Source organism: Amphiura filiformis, chromosome 6 (genome assembly GCF_039555335.1).
Source record: "Amphiura filiformis chromosome 6, Afil_fr2py, whole genome shotgun sequence".
In the NCBI taxonomy this organism is placed as follows: Eukaryota; Metazoa; Echinodermata; class Ophiuroidea; order Amphilepidida; family Amphiuridae; genus Amphiura; species Amphiura filiformis.
The window spans coordinates 32793516-32817018 of NC_092633.1; the positions used below are offsets into that span (position 1 = coordinate 32793516).

The 23503-nt window shown below is 37.8% G+C and overlaps 1 protein-coding gene across 3 annotated transcripts in view; it reads left to right on the forward strand.

The window, feature by feature from the left end:
* Positions 1-23503, forward strand: part of LOC140155301 (myelin regulatory factor-like) — a 137026-nt gene that overhangs the window by 62309 nt on the left and 51214 nt on the right. For 2 of the 3 annotated variants that reach the window (XM_072178076.1, XM_072178079.1), the window contains 2 exons: positions 13433-13539; positions 19625-19675. In XM_072178076.1, the coding sequence (XP_072034177.1) occupies positions 13433-13539; positions 19625-19675 (158 nt within the window). The remainder of the gene's footprint in view (positions 1-13432; positions 13540-19624; positions 19676-23503) is intronic. The other variant, XM_072178078.1, reaches the window with a different exon arrangement.

Consider the following 23503-nt stretch of genomic DNA (forward strand, 5'->3'; position numbering starts at 1 on the left):
TCGGTAGCAAAATTTGTGAATAACATGCCCCACAAATTGTATTGTTTCACAGTATTAAGTGCTTTGCTTTGATAGATACTTCAACCTGGGGCTTTGGATGCCATGTATTTAGGTCATTCCAATATTATGCCAGCAAGCAGTAAACATACTCATGTGCAAAAAAAGATGTCTGTATTTGTCTTTTATCATTTATTTGGTGGAAACAAGTCAAATAAAGCACAAATACATCCAGTTACAAATTGATTCCAGCCCGATTTGCTTGTAAAACTTTGAATAAAGTAATGATTAAGTCCGTCAGAGCTAAGGGGGAAATTTATGAACCAAGGTATGAATTTTCATGCTTGGAGGATTTTAAAAATAATCATGTTGCTTAAAATATACACGTGTTTCTTCGTGTAAAAAATGCTTACTGGCTGATTTTTCATTCTTCTTTAGTTTTACTCTAGTGGGGGAACTTTTATTTCATCAAATTAATATTTGCACCTTCACTATCACATTACATCACAGGTTTCTTTTTCAATACTAAAGTATGTCTACTTTTCAAACATCAGAAGACAAGATAGCCAGAAACATTTCCAGAAAAATGTAGCTCGGAACAATGTGGTGTAAAGTAGGATTTGTGTACAGGTTTTGAGCATGTTTGAATAATTTATTTTTCTGGGAAGCAATTCAAGGCATGGATGTGAGGAGATGTTTTCGCCTACGTAAAACTGACTGCTACATGTGTGTCGTTGTAGGTTGGTAGCATTGGGAAGGTCAATCTTGCATTTCTTTATGGGCATGTTGTCTTGAGTAAAATTTAACTGTTGAAAAAGCCAATTAAATATTACAAATTATCACAAATAAAAAAGAACAAGGCAGTTACATTTAGAAACTTTTGAGCTTCATCTTCTTCCTCTAATGTACTCTATCCTTAACTTCCCATTGATTTGGAGACCCAGGGAATATAAAGAGTTTCCAAGACAAAAGGAAACAAAGGTAAATATTACCTTTGTTTAGCTATATCCCAAAATCAATATTTTCGAAGTTCCAACTGATGTTGCTTGATCGCATCACATGTATGGAATGTAAATTTGCAACATTTCACTTTCCCTCACATTTGGTGACAGCAAAATGTTGGCAAAAAACAACAACAACAACAACAAGCAAACAAACACCTTATTTATGTAGAAGATTACTAAAGCATCAATGTTGATAATCATTTTTAGCAGTGACAACAGCAAGAAAAAAAAGCGGCCTGTATGAAGCTGCTGGAGTAGAGATAAAAGGAAGTGACACACCAGCGAGGCAAAATTTTAAGGGTCTAGTTATAGAGCTGTGTAATCAGTCTTGGCATTACACAAAATGAACCTGGTTATTAGATAGAAAAACCTGTCATCAATATTGGGTGTAGCACACAGAGGAAACTTAAAGCGTATCCAGTGATTGCCCGCTTTATTAACGCCCCAGTGAGACGCATCGATAAGGGGCATTGGCGTGACGACAGGTGATCAAACCACCTCGCATCAATTTCTCTTTGTGTTAGATTTCAGTGTTGTTGCATGGCTAGGGATATTAATGCCATGCATGCCATTAATACTTGTGTGTTTTGTGTGCGAGTAGTTGTAAGGGAAATTTACAACTATTTTCCGATGCTTTGTGCAAGGTGTTGGACTTAGGTATAAATGACTGGTCAAATTTTATAATGGTAAACCGGCCAAGTTCAAGGTTCTTCATTATGAGAGTAGAACTTTGGCTAATATTACCGCTTAATAAAATTATGCATTTTTGTACATATATTTTTAAAGCTAATATTTGTAACAAGATAATTATGAAACATACATGTATGATTTATATTTACATCATTATTTTTAAAGATCTCTTCCAACAACAAAAAGTTGAACTTTTCTACATGTACATCTGTCTTGCATACATAATTGATTGCAAGCATTATAAATAATTTCAGTCTACTTGGGTGTAAGCGTGTGCTAACACTTTTTTTTAGACTTGGACCAAAAATTTCTATTCTGACGAATATCTTTAAAAAACACCTGGCTAAGGTAATTGAATGGACAGTAGGTTGGTTATTTTTAGGGGAAAATGCTTCTCATTGTTTTACGCTTTTAAAGCATTTAACCATTTAGAAGTAAAAATCACCAGGTAAAAATTATCTTATGAAGCACAAAAATTTAAAGCATCAAGGTCACAGTCAGCACGTTTTTACTTTGCTATTTATTTGGATTTCTAAAAAGCTATTTAATCTAATCATCCTTTTAAAAACTGCTATTTACCACAGAGGAATGCACTGGGGATCTCTCACAGGGCTGTCAAGTGCAGATCCGTCGGAACACGCTTTTCAGTACGGAATAAATGCTAACCTCACCGTCATCCAAGCAGCAAAGTTCATTTCCCATTGAAAAAGCGTAATCCGACTGATCTGCAGTCCACCATTCTGCTAATACTAAAAGTGTTTCACTCACAATTTAGACATGCTCAGACAGTCACAGATTTCTCGAAAATCGGTGTACTCGAGAATTGCGATTCGTAAGTCAATCCCCGACTGCATGTCCACACGACTCTATTGAAGACTTGGACTCCTCAAGTTTTGCGATACCTGATGACATCAGCTTTGGAATTATTGCCAGAAGGTTACTTTAACTTATCTAGTGGCGCATCGAATTGAACCATATTAAACTCAGCAGTGCTCATGAATCGCAAAATGACTTGCTCGCACGGCAGTAGCACTCGAGGATCACTCAGGAATATCATGAAATCCCTTACATTTCTTGGGAATAAATTTTTTTGGGGACAAACAGTTAACACACAGAAGATTTCCTGAAATTTTTGCTAGAGAACCATGTTGTGTTTACAAGCAAAAAGCTCTATGCTGTGAACGTACCTACTATAAACCTGTCTCATAGCTCTCGAGCTTTCATAAGAAAAATATGTGCTACAAGTTTTCCTATCTTGATGTACTAGTATGTGTGTCGAATCATGCCCTGTTGAATGCAGTATGTGATTCAATCGGGGTGGGGAGGGCACTCCCTATCTGAAGTGGCAGGGATGTGCCTCGGCCATGTTAAAATTAGGGGGCTTTCTGGTAACATGTAGCCTACATTTAGAAACATATTAGATCATTCAGTACACAACCTGAATAAAAAATAGCGTCATTCAGTACAAAACTTTAAAAAAGGGTTCCCATTGGGGTAACAAACTATACAAATGTGGTCATTGGGAAAAATACTGCTTAAATAGCTCTAGCGGTTCTGATATAAGAAGTGTGTAAAATAAATTATGCTCCATAGGATAGTACATATTACAGGTGGTGGTTACCACAGACCTGCCAACTTTCCCTCATTTTGAGTGACTGTCCCTCATTTGGGGTTTTCCAAAGTGAAAAAGAGGGATAGTCCTGCTTTCTGACAATTTTAGTGATGGCAAATTTAAGTGTAAAAACAACAGAAAATGATGCAAATTTCACTTTAAATTTTTGCTATTTCATTCTCTTTAGTCTATTGTGATAAATTTAGACCTGCAAAACCTTCTTTGAATTCTGAAAGTATTGCACACCTCAAGTCTTTGCCTTTGTTGGTACCTGGGTTGTGTACATACAAGGTATTAGCCTCAATGTCCCTCGTTCTGACTTTGGTAGTTTGACAGGTCTGTTACCACTGTGTACCATGTTCTTGCTTACACCATCTAGAGAAACATTTAAATTTTTCTGGGGTGATGAGATTGATATGAGCTTTCTTCTGTTACCATGGTTACCAAAATGTTTGTTTTGATGAGGAATGATGTTGCCGATCTGGTCAAACACCTTAATAAGAAGAAGAAATGATGAAGCTCTACTTGCCAGCTTGATTTATCCAGGTGGGAAAGTTGCATTGTAGTCCTGATTAGGGAAAGAATGATTTCTTTCTTTGTAGTCTCCAAACATTAGTGTCACTCTTTGTGAATTGCCAAAGTTAGCTTGTGAACGTGACACATGCTAGCTGCAGCGCATGGTAACTGGCCTAGAATATTTATAGCCAGCAGGATAAATGAGATAGGTACATGTACATTCTCTGCATGCAGATGGAATTTTTCAAGTAGCTAGAGGACGAAGGGAATATAAGAATTCTTTTTATTTACTTATTTATTTGTTTGTTTATTTTTATTTCATTCATTCCATTCCATTCCATTCCATTCCATTCCATTCCATTCCTTCATTCATTTATTACTTTTTTTAAATTTTATTCATTCATTCCATTCCATTCCATTCCATTCCATTCCATTCCATTCCATTCCATTCCATTCATTCATTCATTACTATTTTTTTCATCTCTTTTTGTTTCTCTCCCTTTGTCATGGCATGTAGCCCCTCATTTCCTTAATAAAATGACTAAAATCTATGATTCAGTTTCATGTTTTCATGCTTCTCAGGACTTGTTCATGGCATACTCCATGTGCAGGTTAGAGTGAACATTAGGAGCTTGAGCCTTTTTAGTCACACTGTGGGCTCTGGGTTCCCAGCCCCCAGCATCAAAGGTTTTAATGTTTCTCAGTACTATCTCATGGTCATAGAGCCAATTTGCCCCAAAAGAGTTTCCCTGTGAAAAATGTTTGTCAATATAGCTAACATTTTTCAACCTTGCTCTAAGGGCCCTGCCAAAAGTATGTATGCAAGGGTTGTCACCTTTTGGGCTCATAGTATATTGTTATCTTCTATCCAGAGAATGAGCGAAGGGGACTCATGCCCCATGCCTGCCAAGTCCACATACCTAACAAACTGGCAGGGGCTATTTTTCATAGAATCTGCCCTGTATGACCACCTCTAGATCCAGGGAGGGGGATTCACATGTAAAGGTGGTACGGGTATGTGCAGCGGTTTTTCAGGCTCTCCCAGAGTTCTTTAAGACCCACATTTGGATCTGCTCCAGTTCTTTGAGTTTGAGCCTCAAACTCTGACAATTGTAGCTCTTTAAGCTCAAATTTTGGGGGAAAATTGGAATTTTTTAGCTCCACAGCCTATAATTTGAGCTAATTTGGCCCTAATTTCAGTTCTTCAAGCCCCTATTTGCCTGAAAATCAGTTCTTAGTTACCAAAGTCTAGTGCTCCACCCCGCACACTCCTACCATATCCCTGCTCCTACCAAAATTAGCTTGGTAAGTGATTGTGTTCCCCAATTACATTTGGATAGGACTCTTATTGTAACTAAAAGTAATTCACATTTAATAAAGCTAACAGAGGATGGCAAAATCTGTTATAAGCCTCTGCCTGCCCGGCGTATTTCCACCCCATAACCCATATACGCAAGGCTCATCTTTCACCACTTATGGGTGCAAACTAAGGAAATCCTTATGCTATCATATTGAGCAATTATTGAGGGATACTTGAACACCTTGTTCACAGAGTGACAGCTACCTGGCTTTAAGTTTTCATCGGTCTCACCATGTGCAGTGATTGGGCACTTATTCTTATGCTTCGGCTATTAAGACTAGATTATTCAAAGGTTATGATATAATCAACATTGTTGGTAAACTATCAGTCCTATTATAACTGTTGGCAGATGGCATACTGACCTAGATTTATTTTATGCCTACTCAAATGTCAAATGTCCATCTTTTAATGCTTGTAAAATTCACCCATATAATTCGGTATGCAGTAAAGCACATAATATTGGACTGGCTTACATTTCCAGATACTAGTATTGTAAAATGGTATGTGGGTAGTATCCAGTAGTAGCCCCAGGAATTTTTTTCAGGGGAATGGGAAGTGGGGGGGGGGTGTGGAAATCAACCAATTTTGCAAAAACTTTCCCCAAAAAGTAGAAATTTTCATAAATGTTTGGTTTTTACTGGGGGATTGAGGGAGAAAAATAGAAACACCATCACAAAGTCAACATCTAGAATCACTAGAGAATCGTCAGTCTGTCTACCAACAGCATTACACAGCTGATGACGGAGAATCGTTTCTCAGAATTATTTGTGACTTGACCAGTTTTAAAATATACCTTTGGTGTCTACAGGGTGTAACAATAAAAGTTATACAATTACATTTTGACTTCTCAGGAAAAAACTAAAAGAGTTATGGCACACATGTTATATGCAATACAATCAGTAATATCTTGGCTAAAAGAAGACGTTTAGTTGGTTTCTTTACTATCTTGGGTTTAAAAGTTATGTCCGATTAATTAAATCATCCAGGAAACGTGTTGGGCCACTTTTGCCATGTTTGCGCATATCAAGTTTGAACCGCGTAGATATGCTTATCGTGCATTAAACATCAAAGAACTGACACAAAATATAAAGTGGTGTTTCTTCGTATAATTATCATGAACTTAATAATAATATGATATTTCTTTAAAATCTATAAATGAAGTCATGAAATTTCTTTCAAATTATCTTTTAAATAAAGTAATTTCTCATATCCCTGAAATATCATCGGTAAATCTGAGAACAGTTTTTGCATCCATAGGTACAAAACAATAGAATTTTGAAATTAAGTTCAGTTGGGCTTCTAGCTGTTCTGGGTGACCACTATTGCCAGCATTTCTGTTAACAAATTCTACATACTTCTCATAGTTATATGTAATTGTATGCCTTGATGGAAGACGTGAGTTTGGAAAACTCCATATGCTACAGCACATGTCACAACCATAAAAATACGCTCTTCCAACATGAATTGGGGTTGAGGTTGTTGAGCTGCAGCCACGATTTCTAGTAAATGAGGTTGTTATGTTAGTGCTTTAGTTGTGACTTTCAAAAACTCAAGGAGATATTCTATTATCTAATCATTTCTACCACCTTGAATACCCCATTGTTTAAAGCTACCTATCATAAGAACACCGTCCAACTGGTCCATGGTTCATCTCTATTCAGTCACCTTTGTAACACTTAAGACAAAAGTGGCCCAAGCGGTTTTAAGACTAGGTTACATAATTGGCCATATCTTCATTTGTATACCATCGATTTTATTGGAACAAAGCTTATCTGGTGTTTAAAGAAATTATCTTGATAAACATATAAATATCAAATCAAAAACTAAGCGGCATACTTGTGTCATTCTATTTTCAAAATTGTACAAATTTTATTGTTACACCCTGTATAAAGCAAAAATTAAGTTACTGTCATGAAAACTCACTTATTCTAAAACTAAACAAAACTTGTTTACAACGTCACATCTTCAGTTGCACTCTATGCGAGTGCAATAGTCAAATAGCACTCGCTGTAACCACCACACTTGCCAATTTAGGTGTTGCTTCGAAAATGAATATAGTTCAGACATTTTTGGTCCCCACACATATGTGGGGCTTACCTAGAGTCCGAAGTTTACCGTTTTCTAAAATCCATTTTCTGTGTTGTAATCCGTGTTGTGAAATTTGTAAATCAGTGTTTTATGAATAAAGCTTATAATGTATAAACAATGATTATGAATGATATTAATGTCACAATAAAGTGTTCAATATCGCGATCAATATGCTCTGATTGGAATATGTTCACGATAATAGGCCAACTGTTACGATGTTTGGATGGATAGGGGGTTTGTGCCTTGGTAATACCTTTATTTCTGTATTATTAAACAGTATTTTTATCATAAAAATTGACACACAGAACTCCAGATTGTTTTTAACATTTATTTCTCTTATCTTTTAACAATTTTTGTCACGTCATACAAAAATGTCATTTTCCGTGTTGTACCTCCGATTCCGTGATTTTTTTCCGTAAAACGGAAAACTTCGGACTCTAGGCTTACCTTACCATCCAAATGGTTGTCTGTTTGGCTAGCTGCCTGGCTGTTTGCATATTTTACTTACATTTTCATTAATCCACTCTGTAGCTTAATCGCAAAAACAGATGAACTTTAAAGCTTGGTATAGGGATTAGGTATGGTGGCCTGATGTGCTGTATAGTTTTGTGTTGTGTTATTTGCATATTTATGAATATTAATGAGCTCATTTGCAATCTGCAGCTCAAACGCAATAACAGATCCACTTCAAACTTGATTCATTCGCGATATTTTATTTTTATAAAACCAACCTATTTTGCATCCCCTCCCAGAGAAAGAGAATAACTTAAATTTTGAATTAATATTGTGGCTATTTTGCTGCAGGTGCCTAGTATCAGCAGCACCATTAGTAGCGAACAACCACTATTCTTACATGCAAGTGCCTAACATATGAGTATAAATCTATTTAAAGGGCCATTTTACTAATTGATCTACAACTGTCTCTCTGTACACAGATTATAGAAGTCTTTGCTCAGTAACATTATGCTAGGTCATTTCATTATTAGCACACAAATGTCACTGAACCAAATCTCCAGTAGAGGCGTTTAATTACAAATGACACCAACAATTCCATGTTTCCACAGCAGGAATTGATAGATCCAATTGGCTTTGAATGCATCGTTCCGTTTTGAGGTGTATTGTCAGCTGCGTGACATCACTATTCTATGAGTGTCTAATTGCTCTTGATATAAACACCCATCTGTACCACCTTTTCTTAGGAAGGTGTTAGCTTCTTCATTCCCGCTAATAGCATGATGCATTAGTCGGCAGAAATTTCAGTATGCACAGAGGAACTTGAATAAGATCAGTTTTCGTTTCACTCGGTGCTTTTTATATGTTTTTTTTTAATGGAAACAAATTTTGTTAAGGATTTGAACACTAATTGTTCAAGGGAAAATTCAAGGATTTAGATGATTTTTAAGAATTTGATCATTTGATTGATGTGTAGGTGTGATCGCTTGTGAGAATCGTTGTAATTGGATTCAAAATATTCAAAGAAGCACTTGTTGGTTTCATGCGATCCTTTCCTCCTTGAGAAGTGACTACAAAATGGCAGAGATTATGAAGTATCCAACATATATGGTACAAAAACATTTTTATATTTAATATACATTAAAGCAACCTTTTGTCTTCCCAAGAATGTAATCCCTTTGTTTTTGTGATGACTTATTCGATGTAGAATACTTGATGTAACATATCTATGTTATTTAATCTCTTCCCATGGCCATTCTATTCCCAGTAATGTTTAAGTTCTAACTAATGTTTGATGACTTAAAATCAATAATATGACGTTAAGTAGGATATCTGGTAGAAATATGACATTACTGGAAATAGAATGGGAATATATTAAATAACGTAGATATGTAACATCGAATATTCTACATCTGCTAAAAAGTCTGTAGGGTCCTTAGCTTACCAAAAGGTGATAGAAGCAAAGGTTTTTCAGTGAAATCAATCTAAAAATTAATTGACATCAACATCAGACTCATCCCATAAGGGGGTAGGGATGCAAGTGGACTAAGACGTGGGGTGGCACGTCTTAGCCTCACTATTATTAATCTTTTGTATAATCCCCCTTTTACCTTATTCCAGTGGCGTAGCGTCATCGTGCCCCCCCCCCCAATCGATTGCAAAATTTAGAAAATCCCATAGGAAAATTGCCAAAAATGGCTTGTGCCCCCCCATCAGACCCGGTGCCCCCAATCATAGTCGGTGCCCCCCAATCGAATGACCTGCACTACGCCACTGCCTTATTCCTGTTCAGGTGTTGAGAGTTATGCATCGTGCGTACGTATATGGGCATGAAATCAGAAATGATAAACAATCACGCTGATCAGCAAACACGACAACAAGATGGTTGAGCAATATGTTCATTGAGCATCGTGGCTGACAACCTTCGTGTCCATCTAGGTAACAACAATCTCTTATCATTAAGTCAACATGGCTTTAAGCCTGGTTTATCATGCTGTACACTATTACTTGATAAAACAAATGAACTCTTGGAATTAATGGACAGTAAATCTACTCAAGTTGACCTCATTTCTCTAGACTACAGCAAAGCATTTGACTGTATATCACATAACATTCTAATTTCTAAACTTGAAAAACTTATGGTATCAGAGGTCAACTGCTTGCCTGGATCAGTTCCTTTGTCTTAGGTCGTGTTCAGAGGGTTACTTTTAGAGGGCAGAGTGCTGATTGGGTCTCGGTCCTTTCTGGAATTCCTCAGGGCTCTGTTCTTGGCCCCTGCTCTTCACCATTTATGCCAATGATCTAGGCCAGCACTTGACCTCTGGTATCGGGCAATTTGCTGATGATACATTTCTTTATCGTGCTATTTACAATGCTAATGATGTAAGGGATTTACAAATGGATCTTGACAAGCTTTCAGTATGGTCGTCTCGTAATTCACTTCAATTGAATCCTACCAAATGTAAATTTATATCTATCACTCGTAAACGTACTTCATATCCATCAGTGTATAGTATTAACAACATCAATCTTGATCAGGTAAATAATCTTCCCCTCTTGGGTGTCATCATCTCAGATAAGCTTCATTGGGATGCTCATGTTAAGGATGTTATAGCAAGAAGCAACAAACTTCTTGGTTTTATTAGCCATGTGGCGGGGAATCTCCCCAGAGGTTCTCCTCCAATTATATCGGACCATGGTCTTGCCCATCCTCGATTATTGCTCCCCTGTCTGGATGCCCCACACAAAGCGTCTCAAAAATGCTCTTGAACGCGTTCAAAGGACAGCCACCAGGGCTATTCTCCATCAGAAGCGCCGCGAGGAGGAGTACAATGTTCGTTTGGCGCGTCTTGACCTCAGTTATTTGTCCCAAAGACGTGAATACATGTCCATTTCACTTGTTTCCAAATGCCTCCTCAATGTTGACTGCTGCGATGCTATGCCTGCTTTAAATAAAATCCGTCCAAATAGTAGGCATCCCGATCACCTTATTTTTCACCATCTCAAAGCCAAAACTGATGCTTTTCTTTATCATTCCATCCAACGCTTCCCCAAAAAATGGTCTGACCTCCCCCGTCACATCACTGATATTTATTTGTGCAATAGCTTTAACTGCTTCAAATCCCACTTGAGAGACTACTTTCAGTCAATTCAAGAAATGTAATCCTTGGTGCCATCTATGTTTTGTTGTGGTGATAGGTGGGAGGGGGGGCATTATCTCATTATGTTGTGGTGTGCTTTTTCCTGCTTGGATAAGTGCAATATATTGTGTCTCTTGTATCTTGGGGCTTCATGCTTCTAGTTTTAACATAGTGCTGTTCTTAAAAAATGTTTGTACTTTTAATGTGTTAATAATCTTTGTAATTTTTATGTGTATTTATAGTGCAATACTTTGTTTATTTTCATGACCAGCTTGCAAGGGTGGGGTCCACTCATCTTTTAGATGTCAGTGCTTTATTTGCCACTTTTGTTGGGCCCTGGCAGCCCTTGCTTGCTGGTCTAATTTTGCTGTATATTTTTGTTGAAATGCCTAATGAATAATAAATAAATAAATAAAAGTATGTAGTAGGAGCGTAGATTTCGCCTCTTCTATGTGCTTAATCCATGATCGCCATTACGTACCCAGAACTGTTAACAATTAGGAAATTTATAGAAGTGCCCCCTAAAAATCTTGGTATGGAAAAATTCAAACCTGTAGGTTAAGTAAATGGACAAATGTTAAGATGCACATATCTAGAGGATCAGCGTGGGCAAGTTGCCAGTACCTTTCACAATCTATGATGGCAACATTCTTGAGCACCAATGAATCAGCAGTTTGGATGTGTTACCAACAAGACTGTTATGGATTAACAGTTTTCTTTGCATTATGTTTGTCTGTTAGCTACTCATCAATTTTTGCCTTGTAAGAGTGAGGCAGGGGTGTGCTAATATAGATGCGCACCTGTAAAGGATGTTCCTTAGCTCATAGATAGATGACGACGACAGGTGGGAAGAGAGAGGAATACGCCCCATGATTCCTTAGCTTTTCCAACACCTGCTGGAGAAGTGTAACTACAAGATAATGGTGTGAACAGACAGATTCTTAATTTCTTCAACATTTAATCCAGTGAAGTGGTTATATCACAGTAATTATATTGAGCTGTTGGAGGGTACGTGGGCTGGTTGCGTTCATATGAATTGTGAGCACGTATTTAGTCAGCAAAGTAGCTGGCTCTCTGCATTATATGTGGGGCATTGGCATTAGTCAACACTTGAGACACGATTACTTGCTGTTAACAAATATGTTAACTCTTGACATTAACCAATCTAAGTACCTTAACAATAATTTTCAATCAAAGAACCTGATGGTATATGATCTGATTATTAAGATATCAGGTGTTCATATTGTGTGTGATACATATATTGAGTTAGCACTGAGCTTAAAAGTTCAATCCAGAAAGGCAAATTTTGGGATTCCACTACCAGGAACCATTCACCGCATAATTTATGAAAAAACATGTTCATATTGTGCCTGATACATGTATAAGAGTTTAGCCCAGAAAGGCAAATTTTGGGATTCCACTACCATACCAGGAACAATTCACCACATAATGAAAAAAACATGTGCATATTTGCAAAATTGCATTGCAACTTTCCTCCCACTCGATTACACAGAGTTACAAAATATTAGATTGTGTTGGCCCTTATATGTGAAAAAGTTACTGCAGAAATTATTGATAACCCAAGATTGGAACCGGGCACTGGTGGAACCGGACGCTGGTTCAATTAAAGAATAAAAGTATTGCTTTGAGACCCAGTTGTGTATCAATTGCTTGTTATAACATGGTAGATACCATTATAAGGGGAACAATGAGGCAGAATGCAAAATTATTCCACATGAAAATAATGGTATCTACCGTGTTATATCAGGCGATAGATATGCACGGCTGAATCTGAAAACAATACTTGTCATTCTTAAACAGATCAACATTATAATTATGTTTGGATGTAGTTTTGTGACTATTTTGATCAAATTCACTTCTGTTTGCATGAAGTTGGGGAATCCACCAAGTCCTTATTCATGCACACAAATGCAAAATACCGCGCCGGCGCTTTTGATCACTGCTGCGTTATGCGTATAATCTTGCGCGTAGTTGTCCCGTACTCTGTGCATATCTATTGCGAGATATGACACACAAGATAAGCTAATCAGATTGACAAGATTATTATCTAGCTGATTTTCTTATAAACTTTTTCATATAAGCAGAGGATTTTATCCTCTGTAACTTGACTTCTCTGTAATGTTACTTTTGTTTTCTTGTTAAATATATGGTGACATTTATTCCCTCATAAAACAATTTCTCAAAATTGCATTTTCTCTCACCTGAAAGAAGATACCAAAGGTGTGTTCAATTCCCAATGGGTATGATCAAGTAAGCTTAATGTATCATGTCGAAATCAAGCTCATCATTAATTCACTATCATAAGTGTCATACAAATTACCGGCTACAGTTTCTTATTTAAGAAGACAAGGATTCATTTCATGATAGATTGAATTGTTTTTATACAACTTTTCACCAAATTATTGAATTTGTTTCTTTTGAATAGCATTGTTTTATGAATAGCTTACATCGTAATTGACATTTCTTTTTAATATGTACCGTTCTACAGTATTTTGTTTGTGATTTTTTATAAAATGAACTGACATATTTTTTTTGCCGTTTTCCCCGACAGTTTTATTGGACACCAAAGCAAGAAAAGGAAACACTCCATAAGTCCAGATAATTCAGTGGGCAGAAATGTAGGAGAATCATTAGCCATGCAAATTAAACAGGAACCTGGTACGTAAATGCACACATATTTTTTGTATGTTTGTTTGTTTGTTTGTTTGTTTGTTTCCTTGCATGGAAAACACGACTCATTACAAGCAGTAGTAGTGCTATGCCACATACATGTATCGTCTTGGAGAGGCAGTGACATTAATGCTTTGAGGCATCTGCGGCATCTTTAAATATTTGATTTGAGGGAACACTCGCAAATTGAAGCTGTGCCCAATGATATACGCACTGATGTCACTGCCTCGTCAAGTTGGAAATGTGGTATAGTCTGAAACCTGGGGGTCAGCAGATGTACAGTTATATAGTAAGTCCAATATTTTGGGTCCATGATGTGAAATAAGGTGAGCGAGTGGCCCTGGTCTCCTAAATGCAAGCCAGCACCAATCCGATAACAAGGTATGCCATCTATGTCTGTGCAATGTAGTGTAGATCTATACTCGACAACCTAACCCTAACCCTCAAGCCAACAAAACCTAACAGCCTGTGTGGTTCTCCTTCAGATGGTGGGGGATACATGTATATTGCACCTCCAATCAAACCACTCAGAGTTAATCATGTCCAAGTGACGCCAGCAAATTTAACCCAAAACACTACAGAACATATATGTATAAATGAGGTGACATGTAACGTCATACCAAACATTTGCATGGCAGTTGTCATTATTCACTGCCTGGCAGACTACACGAGCATCTTATTTTGTTTACACCTGTGCTATTTAAAACTGCACCAAACCTGCAGTATAATTGATAGACTGGTCTCTTGTTGTCACCTCATATATATTGTGTAGAAGTCCGGGGTTCTCAAGGTTTTGGTAGGGGTGTGCCGCTGCAAATTTGAAAGTGGGCCCATCAATATACTAATTTGTCAAGAAGTTTGGACCCATTGATATACCAAAAGTCATCATTTTCAGCAGAATTTAACCCAAATTGTCTTAGTTTTTACAAATTTTCCGCCAGAAATTTGGAAAATTTCAAAAAATGTGGCTAGATTGAGACAAAATTAGGCTATTTTCCAAACAAATTGGGCTATTTAAAAAAAAAAAGTAATTTTTTTAAAAAGGACCCATCGGTATATCTAAATTGGCTTAGAACAAGGGGTCATTGATATACCAACAAATGTTCATGTTTGTGGCACGTCCCCGTATTACTTGTACTGAGTACTTCCCCCAGATGTAGAAGATTGGTTCACATTTCAAATAACACTTATTATTATTAAACGCTCACACTAAAGAAGAAATATTTATACTAAAATGATGCTTTCCAAAATAGCATAAAACATTACAAGTAAGGCAGTACATGACATTTTGCTCAGTACTGAACCTTTAAAATAGAGCCCCATTTGTATGGTGCATGCAGTATCAGGTTTGGAGGGCAATTTAAAAGCATTTGAAGTTTCAAGTGTAATCACCTTCAAAATATGGATACCCACTTGTTTTCACTGTGGATGATCAATGATCTATTCAACTGTGATGGACGGGATACATTATGAAATGCAATCCACATACAGGTGTGCAGTTTTTGTGTAGTGTTAGATTTCATTGTATATCGTGTAAAAATCACGGTATACTGTGGATCCTTGCATATTCTTGCTCTCAAATAGTGGATAGAAGCATGTGTCGGGGTAGGGGCGCTTGTTTTCACCTACAAACTTGGACTTTGAGTACACACTTATGTAGTGAAAAACCATAAACTGTGAAACGTGGACGTCCACGGTCGTAGGACAGCGGCAGAGGGTGCTATACAGCATAACTTTGCATATGGGGTAGGGTCCTCTATGCTAGGTGTAATACCAGGACCACGGTTAGCGGTGAAATATCAAAGAAGTCCACGTTTGGATTATGATATGTCTGTGTGTGTGGGTCCACAGTTTCACTGTTAACAACCAAAATAAGGGTCCACGGTTGTCGGTGAAGGCGAGTATGAGGGGGTGTGTGTGTGTAGCAACATCAGAATAACCTTTATAGTGCCTTGCTTTATGCCCTAGCTATAACCCTAACACTAGTAACCCTAAATCCTAGGCAGCATGTGGACAGTAAATAATGTTCGTAAACATTCAATATTCACGAGGTAATGAACCAAAAGGAGAGGGTATTTGATTTATAAGCGCTTTTCTACCACGATTACAATGCACTCCCCATTCCAGGGTCGTGAATTGATCTGTGAAAAATAGAACTGGCACATGAATTTATCTGTAAAAAATAATACGGGCACATGAATTGATCTGTGAAAAATAAAACAGGCACGTGATTGACATTAAATGTCAACAAAATCGTATCCAATTGTTAACATCTAAAACTAGGTCTATGGAGTAATCTTGTACTTATTTAATAAAACATATTTATCGCTTTATGTAGTAGTATCTGTAGCTGAAGTGATGCAGCCAGTCTATGAGCATGAACATTCTGTGTATAGACAACTTTACATTATTGTTTATCAACAAAGGCGAGGGATTGGTCTGTCGATATGCCCGAACGAGCCGCTTCACTGTTCAATGGCTTTCTTGTACTATAGGAAATGTGGTGGGAGATTTAAAATACACATGCCCTGAGCAGACTACGATGCGCGCTTACGCACACTGCAGGGCAAAGAACAATGGAAAATACCATAATGCGTGCGCATACTGCCGGGCAATGACGTCACATGTCAAGTGGTCTATATGTACAATGAAGTGTTTGCAAGTTATTCAAACTGTTCATACACTGTAGTACTTAACACAGAAGAGTTACCACTCACAGATACTAGTATTTTAAAATGCATAATTTCAAATACAAAGTGTATATAATTTGTCTGCATATCAAACTTGATGAGCTATACATAAAATAATTGTAATTTTTTCTGACAATAGAATTAATGAACTATATATATAACAGTGAAAACTGACACTAAAACATACAAATACTTGGCTAATTTGCATATAAAATAGGGATATAAGAGAATCGTTAATGACTGATTAAATCAGTTTTATGTAAAACACCTGTTACTTAATGCTCTGCATGCTAGCCATAGGCTTCAACATAAGAAGTCCCAAGTTTTGAGATATTTTTTTCAAAATATCAAGAGCTATCTCAAGAACCACTGAACCAATACTAGGCTTGTTTGTACTTGTTTTAATGCATTTTTGATGTTGATTCCAAATATGGTCATAAAAATTCACATATCTGAAATTTTTGACTTAAAAAAAAAAATTGAAACTTGTTGTCTGCAGTTGACACCGCGTGAAGAGAGTGTAGTTTATGTTGTCACTCACAAAATAGCTACTGTTTGTGTATTCTTTCTTTATTGAGGGTAAAACAGCGTCAGTGGCAATCTTCATGAACTACTTTCCAAGCAGGCCTCATACAAAGTACATACATTAACATCATAATATATAGTTAATCAAAACAGCTGAAGATAGTGCTCGATACTATTAGATAGTAGAGCGTGTAATAAAATACATAAAACAACGTAATTATGTTATAACAGCATGATTTATTACTCGGAGTTTCACGCCTAAAACGGCGATCATCAGATAAATAGCTGAACACTGAACTGTAACTCCAAAACAAAACAAATAAATTCACAGCGTTGAAAGCGTACGCGTCTTCACTAGAAAATCATGACAGCTCGCGCATATTTAAAAACGAATGACACAGTATACGCACGCATGTTTAGCGAAAAACGCGATGGGCGCAGCAACTACGCATGCAATGAAGTGCGTAATTATTTCTTTTTCATACACGCACGCACGCAATTTTGAAATGCGAAAAACAAATGTACGCATGTTTAGCGAAAAACGCAATAGGCGCAGCATATACGCATGTAATGAAGTGCGCAAATTATTTCTTTAAAATGCGGAAGGCGCAGTAGGCGTAGCAACTACGCAAGTAATGAAGTGCGCAATTTAACATCATAAATATTTAAAAATTGACACAATATATGTAATGCTATCAAGCAAAATCAGTTCGGATTACAACACAGAAAATGGATTTTAGAAAATGGTAAACTTCGGACTCTACTCTAATGACAGCGGAATAAATGTAAAGCACTTTGAGGCTGTTTACGGCTTAATGTGCTATGAAAAATATCTACATGAAATAATTATTCTCCAACTCTGCTCTAACTACCAGAGATAAATTATTCCATGCATAGGCTGCCCTAACATGAAATGTGCATTTTAACTTTAAGTAAGATATTTTTATCTCCTACCCCTTGTATGAGTCTCAAAATCATTGCTTACAAACCAATTTAATGCATATCGCGAAAAAATTTATCACATGTGACCTTGCAGCTTGCGACACTTGAAGCTGTATAAAAATATTTTGGGCAGGCAGATTTGGAACCACAGAGTTATGCCTGGTTCATACTCCACTTTGAGCACACATATTTTTTATCTTGAGGTGTATTTTGTATGATTTCTGTGATAAAAAAATCCTTTCACGCAATAAATTTGCTTGAGTTAGATTTCAAGCAATTATTCAACATGATAAACATTTCTGATCGGTTGTTTGGCAGGCAAGGCCAAGAAAATGACTTCTTCAGAAAAAGATATAATACACTGAAAGAAAATCTCTCAAGCCATAATCTGTGGTCATTGACTTCCAAAGAACCATAGCAACCGATGGAAAATATTGATCACCGCCATACTAACTTTCCCAATTTATATATAGCATTACTGGTATTTTGCAAGAATAATACCAGGAAATCAAAGAGTTGGCAAAGAACAAAATTATCACAATTTAGGCCTTTACACACAAATGTCGTTCATTTCAGACCTATAGAACCTTTTAACAAATGAGATGGTCAGATGGAACATGAAAAGCAAGAGAATTATGATGTTGATCAGGGTTAGCCAGGGTGCGATGCACCCCCCCAAAAAAATTGCAAAAGTATAATGTACTAAAAGTCCAAAAATTTAAGAATTTGCAAGTGTAGCGACCAAAAAATCAGATTTTTTTTAAAGCTCTTTTGGTCAAAAAAGGTCCAAATTTGGGGAAGAAAGTCAACTTTTCACAAAATTGCCGCCTCCCTTGGGAAAAAAGTCAACTTTTTCAAAATCAGCACCCCCCACAAAAAATCCTGGCTACGGGCCTGATGTTGATCAAAATATCTTGCATATTCCAACAAGACTTTATTTATTTTAGTCACATTCATGACATTGATGCTTCTAATTTGTTCTTGCAAACGGCATTGCCCACCTCTTGAATTTCCAATATGGGCAACGCTTTTGAAAATGAGGGTTGGGAGAAAATTGTTCTTCCCAAATATTGCAAGCTCCCCATTTGCCTCCAACAGAAATATAGATCAGTTCAGTTTCATTATCATAATCATATAAAGTTCACAGATAGGGCTCGAGTTTTCTTTCCTTCATTTCTCCTGTATTGTTACTAGTAAAGAAAATCATCACCACTAACCACATGTTATCTGACTCGTTGTCTTTGTTGTTTTCCCTGAAGCATAACAATTTGAATGCAATATCTAGTTTGACACCCAAAAAGCTTTGTTTCCTCAAATGTCGTAAAGTCTTGTTTGATTAATTGCATGTATTTGAGGGTTTAATCCTGCAAAAATTCTCAGGAGTATTCAAATCCATCATAATGATTCTTGTTTTGAAAAATGATTATTAAATCATTAAGATAGTAACAAGTACCTCACTATGGACCGCAATGGCCTCATCCCAATGACATAGTTCAATAACCTCAATTACACACTGGTAGTGCAAAATTTGACCTCAATTTGCAGTGTATGAGTTTTTGTACCCAAATTTTCAAAGGTCATTCAATGAATGTACAAATATATTGGGGTTAAAGAACTGTGCCCTGATAGATGAACATGTTGTGGATTCTAGTGCATGTACTCGTTTGAATTCTCTGAAATTGATTGCCAAATTAGTTATTTGTTGTACATATAGTTGTATCTCAATATTATTGTTTTTAAATTATTTAGTGCTTTACGTAGTTGTTCTTCAAGCAAGTGGTACAAGTCAATTTAATCTAGTAGCTAGGATCTTGTTGATCATGTTGATTTGTCAATGCGTACTGTTCGTTCGCAAAATATGAGTAGCCGCCTGTCAAACTAGACAACTGATACACATTTGTTTGGTTATGCTTCAGGTGCTGACCCATGTTCTCAAGGATCTGATCTTGACATAGGGATAGATAATGGTGAGTGAGGACTGGCCAGTCAGGACAGAGTCTGTTCAATCATCTAGTACTTCCATGGTTCAATCAAATACACACCTCATATCATTTCTATCCCATGGCTATTATTCACTAGGGTCACAAACAATCTAATCTTTGAGGACAAAGTTCCTGAACCCCACATAGACGTGAGCACGTTTTGAACGACCTGTGAAAACTTTCGGTACAAAACTCAATTTGTCACAATTTGGGGTCATTTTTTTTAGCTATGATTGTTGAATCAAGGTTGTTAAATTATGCTATTGGAAATGAAATCATTTTGGGTCATAGTGACTATTAATCAATTCCTGTTCAATAACAAGTAGCACCATTTGCATTACAAGATTGTTTTGTCTTGGGAAAAATCTGGAAATGTAAAAAAAATAACAAAATAATTTTTTAGCATCCGAATTGGATGATGATGATATAAAATTGGATCGGTTGAGCCCATATTTATTGAGTCGAGCTATGAGTTTTAAAATATTGGGACGAGACGTAGTCGAGTCCAATATTTTACAACTCATAGCGAGACCAATAAATATTAGGCGTAAAGCATCAATTTTATCATTATTATGTTTTGGATCCAATATTATCACAACTTGGATCCATCAAAACATAATAATGTAAGTAATTGGATGATAAATGGTCGCATGTCATAAGTTGGGTACAATTTCCATTACATGGTCAAAAATGACAAAAAATGTATTTTTTGATATGTTGTATATATTGACAACCTCTAACAATTACCACCACTTTTAACCTTAGCACATGCTTAATTTTTGAAATAATGCTTAATTACTAATTAATTAATACACAGGCGTCTATGTAAATCTCAATTTTCAAATGCATTTTTCTCAAATCGGACCTCAATTACAAAAATGACTGTAAATTTTTTATTTTATGCAAGAATGTCATCAGATTTGGAGGATATGTTCTCAATACATTAATGCTTGAAATGAACTATTTAAAATAATTGTACGTATGTTAATTACATTGTGGAGGTCAATGACCTTTTTACGAGTAATTAGTGAGATGGTTATTCTATTATTGAGGTAATGAATATCAAGAAGAGAAATGTACATTAGCATATTGCTAAAAATACTGAAATTCAACTAAGGTTTCATTAAAAAGGAAAAAATGGAACATATAACCCTTTAAGGTGGTACTACACCCCTTGATAAATTTGTGAATATTTTTGCATTTTTCTCACAAAATAATATCACACTGGTAACAAAAGTATATTATAGGGGTAAGGAATGCAGTTACTATCACTGGAATTTCAGTGACTCAAGACAAGCGGTACGTTATTTATGATAAGAAAAGAGGTACCGCTAGAATGCACCTCATTTCTTAACATATAATGAACCCCTTGTCTTGAATCATTGAAATTTCAGTGAAGTAATTGGATTCCGTGCCCCTATATAATATACATAACTTTTGTTACCAGTGTGTAGTTACTTATTTGAGAAAAATGCAAAATTAGTCACAAAATTTATCAGGGGGTGTAGTACCACCTTAAGTAGTCAGTAATTGTTTTAGTTGTACAAATTCAACATTCAGAGCTGTCAATACATCATACCCTCACTAGATTTGAAAAAGTAACCAGTAGTTTTGACATGCTGACATGTGAATTTTCACATAGGCCCTATTGCACACTCCCGCATCCGCCTGCTCCACATCCGCCTGCTCCTCCACCCCTGGCATTTTTCATTTCAACTGATGTGATTTTTTTACTGAATGATGTATAATTATATGCTTCAGTAGACTGAAAGAGTATAACATTAGGCTTAAAATGAGGTATCAGTCACTGCTGTAGGATATGGGGTTACGGAAAGCCAATCCAATTTGTATCACAATTTTCAGAAAAGTGTAGTCAGTACACCGGTCGATCTTACCGTTTCCGATGTTGATTAAGATACTTCTTGCATCGATCCCGAGATGCGGAAAAACCAAAAGTCATTTTGTCCCACATAAATGAATAAATAACAACAACCCCCCCGATCCCCCGGTGGACTCACCCAAAAGGTGACGTCACACCATATGATCGTCCCTTATCCTCCTTGGTCTCCGACTGACACAGACGCGTGCCTATCGATTGTTCATAGCACTGTGTATCAATTTCTCGACCACGGCGAGATATACGGTTGTAGTTTCACACCTTAGGTAAAACCAAACCGGTATTGTTCGGCTGAGGATAGTTTTGACGGCATTTTCTGGCGAAAAAGTGACAAAACGATCCAAAACTTAGCTACATATCGTGCCTCCGTTTGTATACGGGACACACGAGCAATTCAAAATGGCCGCTCGTTGACGCCATTCATTTTGTTTCCCACGTAAAACAACCATTGCAGCCTGTAAGTTACAATAGATGTTTGTACATACACATTGTATTTCATGTACGGTAGGTTATTGTTGCTATGTTAGGGTGATTACTCTATCGTTATGTCTTCATTACCGCCCAATAAAGACGAGTTAATCAGATATTCATACGGTGGGGATTGGTAGGGACCCGTCTGACATTTTAGTAATAAAGTTAGCCAGTCCTTACTTTACCACTAACGTTAGCGACCAGCCTCCGTGCTCAGGTTTGCTTACTGGGCTTGAGTCGCGTGTTGGGGGGGGTAGTGCCCCCCTCCCTTTCTCCTCGCCTCGGCCCTGTCGGGCTTGCCCTTCCCTGGTGACGGAGCGGGACCCACACCCGCTCTGTTTCACCCACAGGAGTGCTCACGATCTTCTAGATGTCTTTCTTTTGCTTAGGACTCTCCGAGTTCCAGCTTGACGATTGGGATAGGCTCCGCCATCGCCATAAGACGAAGAAGAAATCTACCAAGGGCACTGGTAAGGTCGACACGGTGGATTCTGCTGTGACAGCCCCTATGGGTCATGGCAGGTCTGCTTAAGGGGGCTCCGGTCCCGGACAAGCAGGCGGTTCCTTCGGGACTGCTAAGCGCGTCAAAGGCTCAGCAGCCAGCGAAAGCACTGACTATACGTCGGAGCAAAGTAGCAGGCAGCAGAGCGGTAACCACCAGCGAAAACCCTAGCGGGTTTTGCAGCAGGAGGATACCAGTCGACACGGTAGATTCTGCTGTGACAGCCCCTATGGGTCATAGCAGGTCTGCTTAAGGGGCTCCGGTCCCCGGACAAGCAAGGCGGTTCCTTCGGGACTGCTAAGCGCCCAAAGGCTCAGCAGCCAGCGAAAGCACTGACTATACGTCGGAGCAAAGTAGCAGGCAGCAGAGCGGTAACCACCAGCGAAAACCCTAGCGGGTTTTGTAGCAGGAGGATACCAGTCCTCAGCGAAAATCCTCACGGGTTTTTAGCAGGAGGACACCCGTCTGTTGCAGGCATATCTACGGGCTCAAACAGCCACAGTAGTAGCCAGCGACGGGCAGCATGCAAGGGTACCCCGGGCGTGCCTGGGTTGAACCCTAGCATGCATGGGTTCAGCAGAGACGATACCGCTGCTAACGCTGTGGGTGTAGTCTTAGCAGAACCAACTGGGGTTGTCACACGGCAGCGTTCCATGGCGGGACCGCCGAGTGATACCCTGGGCCCTAGAATAGCTGCTGGCTGTCCACAGGGACTGGCTGGCGATTATTCAGGGGTTGGGCTCGCAGTCTCTCACGGGACAGCGACCCAGGTGCATTCGGTGGCAGCTACAAAGACGAAGCTACGGCTTGACTTCAGTGGTAGCCGCTATGCACCCGCCCATAGCTGCCGTGAGTGGTCCGCCACACACAGCGACCTTGGGCGAAGCTCTAGAGGGTACAGTAAGTAGCTTGAACAGCCTAGCTGATCAACAACCCACTTATG